We start from the raw sequence: 15,917 nt of genomic DNA on the forward strand, positions 1-15,917 counted from the left end.
CCCTCTGTTTCTCACCTGTCCAAGCAAACAAACAACTGCACAAGGTGGAGGAAAGCTTCCCGCACAAGCCCATTGGCGATCCAGTCAGTCCAGACAGAGACCGGGGTGTGTTGAAATGGAGTCGTCGAGGAAGGTCAGATTTTCAGTTACGACATACAAACAGCATCAATTTCTAGGGTTAATGTTAGGATCTCCCAAAACATTAACCTTTGGTTAAATAGATGAGCATTAATCAGTCCTAAGCTGAGAAAGAAGGCTTGATTTATAGAAAGTGGACTGGACGGAGACCTACAATTTAAAACTCATGACTGTTGGCGCATGTATATACACGTATACACGTTATAACATTTATAACATTTATAATCAAATTACATCGCCATTAGACTTTTCAAAAGACTCCTTTTATTCTTCCATCTTTTAATGATAACAGTTCTTGAACATACCAGTCTCGGAATTATCAGGAATAGTCAAATAAATGGACAAGATATATCTTAATACCAGAGAGTACAAGGGGTCAAGTTCTCTGATGACCCACCACCTGTGGCCACAGGGTCCTCCAAAGCGGACCTCGGATGCAGACAGAAATCCAAGTAAAAGTCGTCCAACGTTGTGTTCATGAATTTAGTTATTTAAGCCCAGAGTCTTACCATGCTTCCTGAGGCTAAACTCTTCGAGCACCTTTATCATGTTGTTTGGGAGCCGTTTTTATCACTCCTTTCCCACTTTTAAAGGTATGGGATGTGTTTCTCGTAAAATTTTGAACAGTATCATCTCTGCTGCCTCTTGCTGTTCTTGACAGATACTTTTTACGTTGAAAGAATTTTGCCTTCTGTAATACATCTTCTTTGAGGGTAGCTTTATGTGGTCCAGGAAGGAAGCTATACAATGAAAGAAAAGAAACCCCATAGAAGATAAATACCATTTCAACTGTAACAGATTCTATGTTAACCCGTCTTCCTAAATAATTGTGCACCCATTCCTTGTTGCATCCTTCCTTCAGGGTAAGTTTATTGAGATGATTCAATTGGGGATTTACACTGAACAGGTATATTAGAAGCTGATGAATAAGATACCTTGTCAAAATATGCAAAAGTATAATTTTAATAGGGAAGTTTCTTCTTCATGGAGTATATTTCACTCAGAACTTCATATGGTTGGCTCCTGTTTATTCAGATGTTGGTTCAAATGGTACCTCCTTAGAGACCACCAGATGTATAGTTTTCCCAGTCCCAGTCACGCAGCACAACATGCTCTTACATTTTTCCTAACACTTATCACTATCTGATTTTTATTTACTTGTAAACTTTGTGATTTGTTCCCCCTCTTCCACCATCCCAGACAGAAAGTGTCATGAGACCATGTTTTGTCACCATAGTAACCCCAGGAACCTAGAGGAGTGCTTAGCACATGGTAGATACAAGTATTTGTTTAGTGAAAGCATCAATGAATGCCCCTTCTTCCCTCCCTTCCGCCCATCCATCCATCCATCCATCCGTCCATCCAAATTGTCATGCTTTATGGAAGGCACTGTGTTAGGTACAGTGGGGGATGCAGAAATAGCGCCCAGTTTGGCAGGCACACAAGGCGTTTGGATGGGAGTCGAGAGTAACCCAACAATAAAGGGAAGCTGGGGTCAGACTCTGGGAGGCCTTGAATGCCAGGCTGATGACAGGGAATCAGAAGCTAAGTGCTGACCAGAAGTCCTAGCCTGTCCAATCAAACTTTCTGTACTGATGGAAATGTCCTATGATCTGCACTGGCCAGTATGGCAGCCACTGGTCACACGCGGCTGTCGAGCACTTGAAACGTGGTTAGTGTGACCAAGAAGCTAAATTTTTAGTTTCATTTAGCTGAAAGCTAGTGGCTACTGTAGTGGACAGCATGGAAAGGGAGCCATTTCAGACCTCATCTCACAGGGAGGCAGTGGAAAGAGCCTTGGGTCCTGGAACATTCTTACATTCTAGGTCCTCTATTACTAGCTGAGCAGCTCTGAGCGGATCACTTAACTAGAGGGAACCTTGTTTCTTCAGGTGTAAAATGAGGATGAAAACCACCAATGTTGCTGTGAGCGACAATCGAAGTCCCATGGTGTCTGCTGGTTACAGATGAGGAGACTGAGTGTGAGGCTGCAGGAGAGGCAGAGCTGAGGCTACAATCAACTCTTCTGATAGAGTCCCACTTCCACTTCTGATAGAGTGGAAGTGTGACTTCCACTCAACTAGGTTTTTATCCAGGACACTATAGAGACCTATCAAGATATTTGGAATAAGAAAGTGAAATGATAAATGTCATGCTGTCAGAAGCACCTGGGTATGGGTGCAGAACCACAGGAAGGCAGGTGGCCTGGGGCAGAGGTTAAGAAGCTATGTGGAGCCTGGCACATAAGCTCTTCATAAAATTTTTAGAATAAGTGAGAGCCTGGTGGCATAAGAGAAACTAACTGAATTGTGGTCACGGGAAGAGTCATGAGAACTCCAAAATGTTGAGACCAGGAGGACAGTGGCAACGTTCACCATATTCACCATATTCACCATGATCCATGCCTTTGCATTTGGATTTTTCTGCTTTATCCAGCTATAAATCTGATCTGTCTCACAAAAACATCACTATTTAGAAAACGAGTAAGTAGAGGATGTAAAAAGAATTTAAAGTTACTCTGCTTTCCCCTTTCTCTCTCTGTCTTTGTCTCTGTCTCACAAACACTCACTGCATATTCTTCTTTCGTGTATAATGAGAGCTGAGGGTAAGGGAGACATCAAACCAACCGAGAAGCCTAGCATTCACGTCACACAGACCCTGAGGACTCCACACCTTATATACTGTATGTCTGGGCTTCTGTCAGTGCTACCAGAGTTGCACTACATTGATCAACAAACTCCTCCCAATCACCAAGAACAGCGGCCACGGCTAAATTCCAGTGGAAATACAATTTCCTTACACCTTCCCCCATTTTGCTCTTCTCTATATTTTCTTGTTAATTTCCAGACTAAATATTATGAACTCAAATCCTCCAAAGTTGTAACTGTATGCACAAGCTACGGCCCCACAGATCGTGAGGGGACATTCTTTCAGGTCTGGAACATACTGTTTCCATGGCTTGAGTTTATCTTGTCTATACTGGTCTCTCCCCTCCACCCTCATTCTCTTTCCCTTTGCATTGGCTGCTTTTTATAGTAAATTTAGTTAACTTTGTTGTCTTCCTCCCTCTTTGTTAAGAAGAAGTTGTTAAATTGGTAATTGCTTCTATAGCATTGCATTGCTATTTTTTCCCCTCAAATATTTTTATTCTTAAAAGGGTTGAACATGATAAACACCACATCTCTGAATTTTCACCTTTTCCACTGTGTCATACGTGGAGTTGGTATTGGAGAAGCATTTGATAAGAATCATTTGATTACTCTGGGAATCATACAGACTTTCTGCTTTTCTTTCTCCCATTCTATATTGTTCAGATACTTCTTTGCTGATGGGTAACTTCGACAATACGTAATCAAGATAAAGAAACAGGAGTGAAATACCCTCCATTCATTTTGCAACGTGTGCCCAGCACCAGTAAAGCTTCTAGAAAGAAAGATGTGGCAACTCGGTAAAATGTGGTGGGTGGAACTAATTGTAGATTTCAATCCTCTGTGATCACAGATTCCTTCAACCATGCAGACAACCAGGAGTCAGCCCAGCTGCATTTATTAGTTGACTGGATGCACTGGAGTGGAAAATGTGGACAAGATTACTTTTATTTCGAGAATTCTTTTTACCTTAATATACATTTTTGTGTGTCTAGAAAACACACTTTGGAAAGCAGAATTACAACAGATGTATATTCACATGGCACTGGCGACTGTGTCCATTTTTACAATTCAATTGTTCCGGTTCTGGCCTGTCATCGCTTTCAAGTCTGGCACGAGTGCTTATCTGCCTGGATGAATAGGCAGGCTTTCAGTCTTTCACTGTCTCTGAGTGGATCTAAGTGCTTACATAGAGGCTGCCCTGCAATCTCTCCTTCGTGAGCATGTCTCTTGCTTGTGGTTTGGTTCAGTGTCTTTTACCAGAGAAGAACAAGCTTTTACCTGTATATCTCAGAATCTGACAGCGGAATGATCTAATTCTTACGTGGCAAGTCATCCTATGTCCAGGCCTCTTGCCTCTGCATCCCTTCTGTTGAAGAGCTCAGGCAGGCAGTTTCAGAAGAAGCTGTGTGCTTGTTACCTTTTATTATAGTCTTTGGTTACTTAGAGAAGGCCTGGGGAGTCCCAGCCTAACACATGGTCAGGGAGTCATTGATGGCAGTGTGGATTTCATGACTCAATTCCTTATGCCCCAGCATTTCCTGACATTTCACCATTCCAGGTATGTGGGAGAATCTGAGCCTCCAGTGTATCTTAGGGCAATGTGCAGAAGCGGCAAGAAACACAGGGTGGGAATGGTTTCCAAAAAAGTCTTTAATTTGTATAGGCTGGCTCCCGCACCTGCCCTTGCAATTATCTATAATATGTGGAGCCTGATCCACGTGCAAATTCGAAGCCTCTTTCCACGCTACCAGACACCTGCAGCAGGGGGAGCCCTGCTCCTCCTGGACTGACCGCACAGGCCGGTTTAGACCTGACTTCAGAAGCATTTGCTGCTGGACAGTTCCCCTGCTTCCCAGCAAGGTGAGAGGCTTCTCGGAGCTTCTGAAGCTGGGGCTTCCGGGCCGGGGGGGAGGGCCTTGGGCCCCATCACCACACAGGAATGCACACACTGCACAGTAGGAGGAGCCACACTGTCAGAAGCATCTGTCTAAGTGTGATTCTCAGGGGCTGGGGCACTCTGATTTCAGTCAGATGTGGGGCACGTATGCACGTGTTAGCATGATTTACGCTGAAACAAACAACCACCAAAAAACCCCACTCTCCTAACTGATTTCAATTGTTTTTAATTAAAAAATAAGTAATATTCATACATGCAAAGGCTATGATATATATGTATATAATTATTTTAAAATAACTTCTGCCTTTGTTGCTGATAAATTTTTTTTAATTAAGATATTTTAAAAAGTAAATTCTACTCTTATTCCATTCTTTGGGTATATGCTATTTTTTTCTATAACATTGCTTTAAAATATTTATTTTTATTTAAATTAAAAAGCAGTTTTTACATCTTTAAAAAAATTGAAGTATAGTTAATTTACAATATTGTGTTAATTTCTGTTTTTTTAATTGTATTTTTTTATTGAAGTATTTAAAAAAATTTAGTATATATATTTTTTCTATTACACCTTAAGAGCAATGTTTAGCTCATTAGCTTTTAGATTTTAAAAAATTTCCCTAACGTACTATGGAAAACACTATGGAGGTTCCTCAAAAAATTAAAAATAGAACTGCTATATGATCCAGCAATTCCACTTCTGGGTATTTGCCTGAAGAAAATGAAAACACTAATTTGAAAAGATATAAGCACCCCTATGTTCATTGCAGCAAAATTCACAATAACCAAGATATAGAAGCAAACTATGTATCCATCGACAGATGAATGGATAAAGAAGATGTGGTGTATATAGACACAATGGAATACTACTCAGCCACAAAAAAGAATGAAATAATGCTATTTATAATATGGATGGACCTAGAGGGTATTATGCTAAGTGAAATATGTCAGACAAACACTGTATGATTTCACTTATACGTGGAATCTAAAATAACAAACAAAACCTGCAGAAACAGATTCCTTGATACAGAGAACAAACTGGTGGTTGCTAGAGAGGAAGGGAAGGGAGGATGGGCGAAACAGGTGAAGGGGATTAAGAGGCGCACACTTCCAGTTATAAAATGAATAAGTCACGGGGATGAAATATATAGAATAGGGAATATAGTCAGTAACAGTGTAACAATTTTAAATGGGGACAGATGGTAACTAGACTTATGGTGATCATCTAGTAATGTATATAAATGTTGACTCACTATGTTGTACACTTGAAACTAATATAACATTGTATGCCAATTTAAAAAAATTCCCTAACATAAGAAAACTATAAACTTTCCTAAACTATGAATTCTGAAGCATCCCACAAGTTTTGGCATGTAATATTTTGATTATTATACAGTTCTAAGTATTTTTAAGTTTTCACTATGATTTTTGTCTCATTAGTTATTTAGAAATGTGATTTTGATTAAAAAACATATGGGCTTAAAAATATTGTTTGTATTAATTTCTAACTTAATTGCACTGTGATCAATTGGACTGTATGAAGCCAGTTCTTAGAAATTTGTTGACACTTGATTTATAAGCTAAAAACTGCACAATGAACCCCTGTACACCCTCCACGCTGATGCAACAGTTGTTAATGTTCCGTGTGTTCAGAAGAATGTCTCATTCTTCTGTGCAGGATTCTATACGAGTCTATTAAATCAAGCTTGTTACTTATGATTAAATCTTTATATCTTTAATTTTTGTCTGCTTGACCTAACAGTATTCAAACTGATGTAGCGAAATCTCCAACTCTGATGATTTTTTTTTTTTTTTTGGCAGTATGCGGGCCTCTCACTGTTGTGGCCTCTCCCGTTGCGGAGCACAGGGTCCGGACGCGCAGGCTCAGCGGCCATGGCTCACGGGCCCAGCCGCTCCGCGGCATAGGGGATCTTCCCAGACAGGGGCACGAACCTGTGTCCCCCACATCGGCAGGCAGACTCTCAACCACTGCGCCACCAGGGAAGCCCTCTGATGATATTTTAATGCCAATTTCTCCCTTTTCAATTTCCACATTGTATATTTCAAAATTATTTTATGACCCTCTTATAAATTTAGAATTGTTGTATCTTCTTCATGAATTAGACACTTATCATCATGTGCTGACCGCTTTATCTCTACAAAATGGTTTTGTTTAAGAGCATATTTTATAGGACTCACTTCACTTAGAAACTAATACAACATTGTAAATCAACTATACTTCAATAAAATAAAAAAAAATTAGGTATATTTTATCTGATATTAATATAGCTTTCCAGTTTTCTTTTTAAAATATTTGCCTGTTATACTTTTTTCCCATGATTTTACTTTCAACTTTTCCATGTCCTCATTTTGTAGCTGTGTCTCTTGAAAACAGTTATACCTGGATTTTATTTTGTTTTCTTAAATCCGTCACTCTCTAACTGGAACTGGCACGCTTAGTCTGTACATTTTTGTTATAATTACTGATATATAGAAGTGGATTGGATTCTGCTGTCTTACTTTGTGCCTATCACTTGTCCTTTTTTTTCTTTCTTGCTTTTTTATTTAAAAAATATTACGTTGTTGTTTGCTTTTATTCCATTTTCCCTTACTACATTTCGGGTAGTTAGCTACTTTTTATTTTTTTCATGTGTGCCCCCCAAATTTTAATGTATTTTTTTAACATCTATATTGGAGTATAATTGCTTTACAATGGTGTGTTCGTTTCTGCTTTATAACAAAGAGAATCAGTCATACATATACATATATCGCCACATCTCTTCCCTCTTGCGTCTCCCTTCAACCCTCCCTAACCCACCCCTCTGGGTGGTCACAAAGCACCGAGCTGATCTCCCTGTGCTACGCGGCTGCTTCCCACTAGCTATCTATTTTATGTTTGGTAGTGTATATATGTCTATGCCACTCTCTCACTTTGTCCCAGCTTACTCTTCCCCCTCCCCATATCCTCAAGTCCATTCTCTAGTAGCTCTGTGTCTTTATTCCCGTCTTACCCCTAGGTTCTTCATGACCTTTTTTTTTTTTCCTTAGATTCCATATATATGTGTTAGCATACGGTATTTGTTTTTCCCTTTCTGACTTACTTCACTCTGTATGACAGACTCTAGGTCCATCCACCTCACTACAAATAACTTAATTTTGTTTCTTTTTATGGCAGAGTAATATTCCATTGTATATCTGTGCCTCATCTTCTTTATCCATTCATCTGTTGATGGACACTTAGGTTGCTTCCATGTCTGGCTATTGTAAGTAGAGCTGCAATGAACATTGTGGTGCATGACTCTTTTTGAATTATGGTTTTCTCAGGGTATATGCCCAGTAGTGGTATTGCTAGGTCATATGGTAGTTCTATTTTTAGTTTTTTGAGGAACCTCCATAATGTTCTCCATAGTGGCTGTATCAATTTACATTCCCACCAACAGTGCAAGAGGGTTCCCTTTTCTCCACACCCTCTCCACCATTTATTGTTTGTAGACTTTTTGATGATGGCCATTCTGTCTGGTGTGAGGTGACACCTCATTGTAGTTTTGATTTGCATTTCTCTAAAGATTAGTGATGTTGAGCATCCTTTCATGTGTTTGTTGTCAATCTGTATATCTTCTTTGGAGAAATGTCTATTTAGGTCTTCTGCCCATTTTGGGTTTGGGTTTTTTGTTTTTCTGATATTGAGCTGCATGAGCTGCTTGTAAATTTTGGAGATTAGTCCTTTGTCAGTTGCTTCATTTGCAAATGTTTTCTCCCATTCTGAGGGTTGTCTTTTCACCTTGTTTATGTTTTTCTTTGCTGTGCAAAAGCTTTTAAGTTTCATTAGGTCCCATTTGTTTATTTTTGTTTTTATTTCAGTTACTCTAGGAGATGGGTCAAAAAGGATCTTGCTGTGATTTATGTCATAGAGTGTTCTGCCTATGTTTTCCTTTAAGAGTTTTATAGTGTCTGGCCTTACATTTAGGTCTTTAATCCATTTTGAGTTTATTTTTGTTATGGTGTTAGGGAGTGTTCAAACTTCATTCTTTTACATGTAGCTGTCCAGTTTTCCCAGCACAACTTATTGAAGAGGCTGTCTTTTCTCCATTGTATATCCTTGCCTCCTTTATCAAAGATAAGGTGACCATATGTGCATGGGTTTATCTCTGTGCTTTTATCCTGTTCCATTGATCTATATTTCTGTTTTTGTGCCTGTACCATGCTGTCTTGATTACTCTAGCTCTGTATAATAGTCTGAAGTCTGGGAACCTGATTCCTCCAGCTCCGTTTTTCTTTCTCAAGATTGCTTTTTCTATTCGGGGTCTTTTGTGTTTCCATACAACTTGTGAAATTTTTTGTTTTAGTTCTGTGGAAAATGCCATTGGTACTTTGATAGGGATTGCATTGAATCTGTAGGTTGCTCGGGGTAGTATAGTCATTTTCACAATATTGATTCTTCCAATCCAAGAACATGGTATATCTCTCCATCTGTTTGTATCATCTTTAATTTCTTTCATCAGTGTCTTATAGTTTTCTCCATACAGGTCTTTTGTGTCCTTAGGTAGGTTTATTCCTAGGTATTTTATTCTTTTTGTTGCAGTGGTAAATGGGAGTGTTTCCTTAATTTCTCTTTCAGATTGTTCATCATTAGTGTATAGGAATGCAAGAGATTTCTGTGCATTAATTTTGTATCCTGCTATTTTACCAAATTCATTGATTAGCTCTAGTAGTTTTCTGGTGGCATCTTTAGGATTCTCTATGTATAGTATCATGTCATCTGCAAACAGTGACAGCTTTACTTCTTCTTTTCGGATTTGGATTCCTTTTGTTTCTTTTTCTTCTCTGATTGCTGTGGCTAAAACTTCCAAAACTATGTTGAATAAGAGTGGTGAGAGTGAGCAACCTTGTCTTGTTCCTGATATTAGAGGAATTGGTTTCAGTTTCCACCATTGAGAATGGCGTTGGCTGTGGGTTTGTCATATATGGCCTTTATTATGTTGAGGTAGCTTCCCTCTATGCCTGCTTTCTGGAGAGTTTTTTTTTATCATAAATGGATGTTGAATTTTGTCAAAAGCTTTTTCTGCATCTATTGAGATGATCATATGTTTTTTCACCTTCAGTTTGTTAATATGGTGTATCACATTGATTGATTTGCATATATTGAAGAATTCTTTCATTCCTGAGATAAACCCCACTTGATCATGGTGTATGATCCTTTTAATGTGCTGTTGGATTCTGTTTGCCAGTATTTTGTTGAGGATTTTTGCATCTATGTTCATCAGTGATATCGGCCTGTAGTTTTCTTTCTTTGTGGCATCTTGGTCTGGTTTTGGTATCAGGGTGATGGTGGCCTCCTAGAATGAGTTTGGGAGAATTCCTCCCTCTGCTATATTTTGGAAGAGTTTGAGAAGGATAGGTGTTAGCTCTTCTCTAAATGTTTGATAGAATTCGCCTGTGAAGTCATTTGGTCCTGGGCTTTTGTTTGTTGGAAGATTTTTAATCACAGTTTTAATTTCACTGCTTGTGATTGGTCTGTTTATATTTTCTATTTCTTCCTGGTTCAGTCCCGGAAGGTTGTGCTTTTCTAAGAATTTTTCCATTTCTTCCAAATTGTCCATTTTATTGGCATATAGTTGCTTATAGTAATCTCTCATGCCCCTTTTGTATTTCTGCAGTATCAGTTGTTACTTCTCCTTTGTTATTTCTAATTCTATTGGTTTGAGTCTTCTCTCTTTTTTTTTTGGATCAGTCTGGCTAATGGTTTATCAATTTTATTTATCTTCTCAAAGAACCAGCTTTTAGTTTTATTAATCTTTGCTATTGTTTCCTTCATTTCTTTTTCAGTTATTTCTGATCTGATCTTTATGATTTCTTTCCTTCTGCTAAGTTTGGGGGTTTTTTGTCCTTCTTTCTCTAATTGTTTTAGGTGTAAGGTTAGGTTGTTTATTTGATATGTTTCTTGTTTCTTGAGTAGGCTTGTATTGCTGTACTTCCCTCTTAGAACTGCTTTTGCTGCATCCCGTAGGTTTTCTGTTGCTGTGTTTTCATTGTCATTTGTTTCTGGTATTTTTTGATTTCCTCTTTCATTTCTTCAGTGATCTCTTGGTTATTTAGTAGTGTACTGTTTAGCCTCCATGTGTTTGTATTTTTTACAGAATTTTTCCTGTAACTGATATCTAGTCTCATAGAATTGTGGTCGAAAAAGATACTTGATACGATTTCAATTTTCTTAAATTTACCAAGGCTTGACTTGTGACCCAAGATATGATCTATCCTGGTCAATGTTCCATGAGCGCTTGAGAAGAAAGTGTATTCTATTGTTTTTGGATGGAATGTCCTGTAAATGTCAATTAAGTCCACTTGTTTAATGTGTCATTTAAAGCTTGTGTTTCCTTATATATTTCATTTTGGAGGATCTGTCCATTGGTGAAAATGGGGTGTTAATGTCCCCTAGTATGATTGTGTTACTGTCGATTTCCCCTTTTATGGCTGTTTGCATTTGCCTTATGTGTTGAGGTGCTCTTATGTTGGGTGCGTAAATATTTACAATTGTTATATATTCTTCTTGGATCGATCCCTTGATTATTATGTAGAGTCCTTCTTTGTCTCTTTTAATAGTCTTTATTTTAAAGTCTATTTTGTCTCATGAAAATTGCCACTCCAGCTTTCTTTTGATTTCCATTTTCATGAATATCTTTTCCATCCCCTCACTTTCAGTCTGTATGTGTCCCTAGGTCTGAAGTGCATCTCTTGTAGACAGCATGTATACAGGTCTTGTTTTTGTATCCATTCAGCCAATCTGTGTCTTTTGGTTAGATCATTTAATCCATTTACATTTAAGGTAGTTATCGATATGTATGTTCTTAATGTATTTTTAAAAGAGTCTTCAACAGCCTAACCACCAGCCCAAACAACACAAATTCCTAGAACACTTTAAGTCCATTCATTTCCCATGACATATTATTGCCCCTTTTTTCAATGCTGTCTTTTTTCCCTTTAAAACTCAAGGCTTCATTTTTTAATAACAAAAGATAATTTTATTGTTCACTGTCTTTTCTCATGTTTAAATAATTAATATTTATTAATACTTATATTTATAGTCTTAGTACAACTTGTTTTTTCTGTTAAAGCCACCAAGGGCCAAACGTTTTATATTCATAGCTTTTTAAACAAGTACAGCTTTTTGGTAACCCTACAAATTTGATATGACTATAATTTAAAAGTACAACACTTATTTAGATTTACCTAAATATTGACAATTTTTTTATCATCTACTATTCTTGCATCACAGTCCTTCCTTCTGTGGTCTTTATTTTCCTTAAAGTACTTTTTTTTTTTTTAACCTGGGCCCCCTGCATTAGGAGTGCAGAGTCTTTTTAAAAATCAATTAATTAATTAGGCTGCGTTGGGTCTTAGTTGCGGCATGTGGGACCTTCGCTGTGACGCCTGGGCTTCTCTCTAGTTGTGGTGCACGGGCTCCAGAGTGCGTGGGCTCAGTAGTTGCAGTGTGTGGGCTTAGTTGCCCCGTGGCCTGTGGGATCTTAGTTCCCCTACCAGGGATCTAACCCATGTCCTCTGCATTGGAAGGCAATTCTTAACCACTAGACCACCAGGGAAGTCCCTGAAGTACATACTTTAGAAGTTCCTTTAGCAAAGGTCTTTTTGTGATGAACTATTGTTTTTGTCTTTCTAAATTGTCTTTGTTTCACCATTTTTATTTTTTATAAATTTATTTATTTATTTTTGGCTGCATTGGGTCTTTGTTGCTGCATGCAGGCTTTCTTTAGTTGCAGTGAGCTGGGGCTACTCTTCGTTGTGGTGTACAGGCTTCTCATTGCGGTGGCTTCTCTTATTGCAGCGCACGGGCTCTAGGTGCGAGGGCTTCAGTAGTTGTGGTGCATGGGCTCAGTAGTGGTGTGTGGGCTTAGTTTCTCCACGGCATGTGGGATCTTCCTGGACCAGGGCTCGAACCTGTGTCCCCTGCATTGGTAGGCAGATTCTTAACCACTGCACCACCAGGGAAACCCTCATCATTTTTGAAAGACAGTTTTTCTAAGTTGGCAAATTTTTTTCCCCACTATTTAAAATGTTCTCAATAGTTTTGTGGCTTCTACTACTGCTACTGATTATTCAGCTGCCAGCCTAATTATAGTTTCTCTGCAGATGTCCTACTCTTTATTTCTGGCTGCTTTTAAGTTTTCTTCATCCTGGTGTTCTGCATTCCCCTACACCATTCCAACTGCTGTTTCTTTCTATTTATCCTGACTGTTATACCTTGTCTTTTCTTCATCTTTTAATTCATGTCTCTAATAAGTTCTTGAAAATGATCTTCCCTTTATGTCTTTGAATACTGTCTCTGATTTGTTATTTCTATTTCATCTTTCTAGAATTCCACTTAGCTATAGGTTAGATCTTTCCAATCTGTTCTGTCTCTAAACTTCTTATATTTATTTATCTTCTTTGTATTCTGAGTAATTTCTTCAGCTTTATTTTTCCAGTTCATTATGCTTCTCTTCAGATGTGTCTATTGCTCTGTTTAATCCATCCACTGAGTTTTACAAGTTATCTTTTTACTTTGAAAATTGTCAAATTCACAGAATATTATAAAGATCAGAAAACCATGAATAAATACTGGTATATCTTTCATCTAGATCAGTGGTCCCCAGCCTTTCACCAGGGACTGGTTTTGTGGAAGACAATTTTTCCATGGACGGGGTGTGTGGGAGAATGGTTCAGGTGGTAATGCAAGCAATGGGGAGCAGCAGATGAAGCTTTGCTGGCTCTCCCGCTGCTCACCTCCTGCTGTGCAGCCCTGTTCCTAACAGGTGCTGGTCCTTGGCCCAGGGGTTAGGGACCCCTGATCTAGATGGTTCTTCACCTGTTACCATCTTGCTACTCTGTGTGAGTGTACACATATATACATATATATATCTATATATCTATATACACACATATATACATATATATGCATATACACATATATACTTATATATGCATATACACACACTTTACTTCCTTTTAGGAAACCATCTGAAAGTAGGTTGCAGCCACCATGCATGTTACTCTTAAATACTTCAGCATACCTCTCTCAAGAAAAAAGACATTCTATTACACAAACATGATACTATTACCACACATAAGGAAATTCACACGAATCAATAATATTACCCAACATATTGTTCATACTCAAATTTCCCCAATTATCCCCCAAATGTCATTAATATAAGCTTTTTTTTCTAATCTAGGATCCGGTCAAGGTTCACACCACTACATTTGGCTGTTATGTCTCTATAGTTTCTCCAATTCTAGGACACTACCTCACATCCCTCTGCTGTTCAAGACATTGAAACCTAGGGAGAATATAGGCCGGCTGTTCTGAAGAACATCCCATATTCTGGAATTGTCCAATGGTTTCCTCATTATTAGACTTGGGTCAAACATCTCCAGCCAGAGTCCCACATGGGTGATACTGTATCTCCCCCTGCCTCCCTCATGAGACACATAGTGTCAGATCCTGGTTACAATGGGTAGGGCCAGACCTCACCATGTAAAGGCACATTTCCCCTCTGTCATTAATAAATATGTGAGGGGTTCTGTGGGACTGTAAATAGCCTGCCCCCCAACTTGTCACCCACTGGTTTTAGCATTCCTTGATCCTTGCCTGACTCAGTTATTACAATAGGGATTACAAGTTGATAATTTTCCAATTCTACCACTTTTTCTATATTTATTAGCTAGCATACTTCTATAAAAAAGAAATTTTCCTCCCCTTCTCTCTTTTTGGGTCTCTAGATAGACTTGTGGATTTTTTGTGTGTGTGTGTGGTACGCGGTCCTCTCACTGTTGTGGCCTCTCCCGTTGCAGAGCACAGGCTCCAGACGCTCAGGCTCAGTGGCCATGGCTCATGGGCCCAGCCGCTCTGCGGCATGTGGGATCTTCCTGGACTGGGGCACGAACCCGTGTCCCCTGCATTGGCAGGCGGACTCTCAACCACTGCACCACCAGGGAAGCCCAGACTTGTGGATTTTTAAAATTCAGTGTTGTAATCCATTACCATCATTAGTCTTTCTGATGTTCAAATTGTTCAAAATTGGGCCAGTGGGAACCTTTTCAAGACAACTCCTTTGTCCTTTTGACATGACAGTTTTTGCTACGTTCTTTCTTTCTGGCATAACAAATGTTCCAGGCTCACATTGTACTTTCCCTGTTACAGGTTAGGATTAGTTATTTCTCCAAGAAACCTGGTTCCTTTTAGTGGGGAATGATACTTAGAAACCAAGATCTGGTTATCAGGTCTGCTCATTGCCACTGGGGTGTCCCATTGGTTGTTTTAGTTCAACAATTAGATTTTTCTATTTTAAAAAACTCTTATTTGATTGTCTTCAGATCAACCTGGTCATTTTTTTATTATCTCTCGTTCCCTCAAATTATATTTTATTATCATGTAGTGGTAGATTTTGTCCAAATAGGATAAAGAAGGAGAAAAGGAGGAGGAGGAAGGGGACACATTCATTTATCAAGTAATACCAAGCAGGTAATACCTTCGCAACTGGCGCGTGGGCTGCTGCAGATCTGCAGAGCTGAGTCTGTAGCACTTTGCTTTGATGTTTATTGGTGGATATTTGTTGATTGCACCTAGGAAGAAAAGAAATCTGTGAGGGGACTCTCATTCACAGCAATTAACATTACAGCAATCTGCTCTGCATGCAAAGTGTCCCTTCACTGTTTTCAACATCCATCAAAGGAAGACACCAACTAAGGTGGCCATATGAGATGAAAGCAGATTTCTCAGGGTGGTCTCTAAAATTGGGTTTAGAAAATGCATGACTGTCAAATTTATAAGTGGAAAAGTCAACTTACTTTTCAATAAGGTGCCCTTAGCTGCTAAAGTCCATCAAACATTAGAGGAGAAATCACAAGCCCATCCTAACAGTCTGGTCTCTGACATGAACTAATCAGAATAGTTATTTTTTACTTGCTCCTTTGGAATATTAAAATGCAAAGGGAAAAGGATATTTCCTTTATGGTCTCCATATCAATAACAACAACAGTAACCACAGTGCCATCTTGGGTTTAATTCATTATAATTCATTTCATCTGAAGTATATTAATTTTTTATGATATGAAAGCATGCCTCTTCCCACACCATTTAAACATTAAAAAAAAACATTTTTTGATGAGAAACTTTAAAAAATGCATTATTATTTCCATGAAACACTTAATTTAATTGTGTGTTAAACACAATTAAATCT

The 15,917-nt window shown here is 38.6% G+C and overlaps 1 protein-coding gene across 1 annotated transcript in view; it reads right to left on the reverse strand.

Moving 5' to 3' along the window:
- Positions 1 to 385: 385 nt before the first annotated feature.
- The window catches only part of COL6A6 (collagen type VI alpha 6 chain), a 109,839-nt gene continuing 94,307 nt past the window's right edge, over positions 386 to 15,917 (reverse strand). The window contains exons 35-36 of the mRNA XM_060149191.1: positions 15,207 to 15,300; positions 386 to 878 (exon numbers count right to left, since the gene is read on the reverse strand). Of these exons, the coding sequence (XP_060005174.1) occupies positions 662 to 878; positions 15,207 to 15,300 (311 nt within the window). The 3' untranslated portion in view covers positions 386 to 661. The remainder of the gene's footprint in view (positions 879 to 15,206; positions 15,301 to 15,917) is intronic.

The sequence above is a fragment of the Lagenorhynchus albirostris genome, chromosome 5 (genome assembly GCF_949774975.1).
Source record: "Lagenorhynchus albirostris chromosome 5, mLagAlb1.1, whole genome shotgun sequence".
NCBI lineage: Eukaryota > Metazoa > Chordata > Mammalia > Artiodactyla > Delphinidae > Lagenorhynchus > Lagenorhynchus albirostris.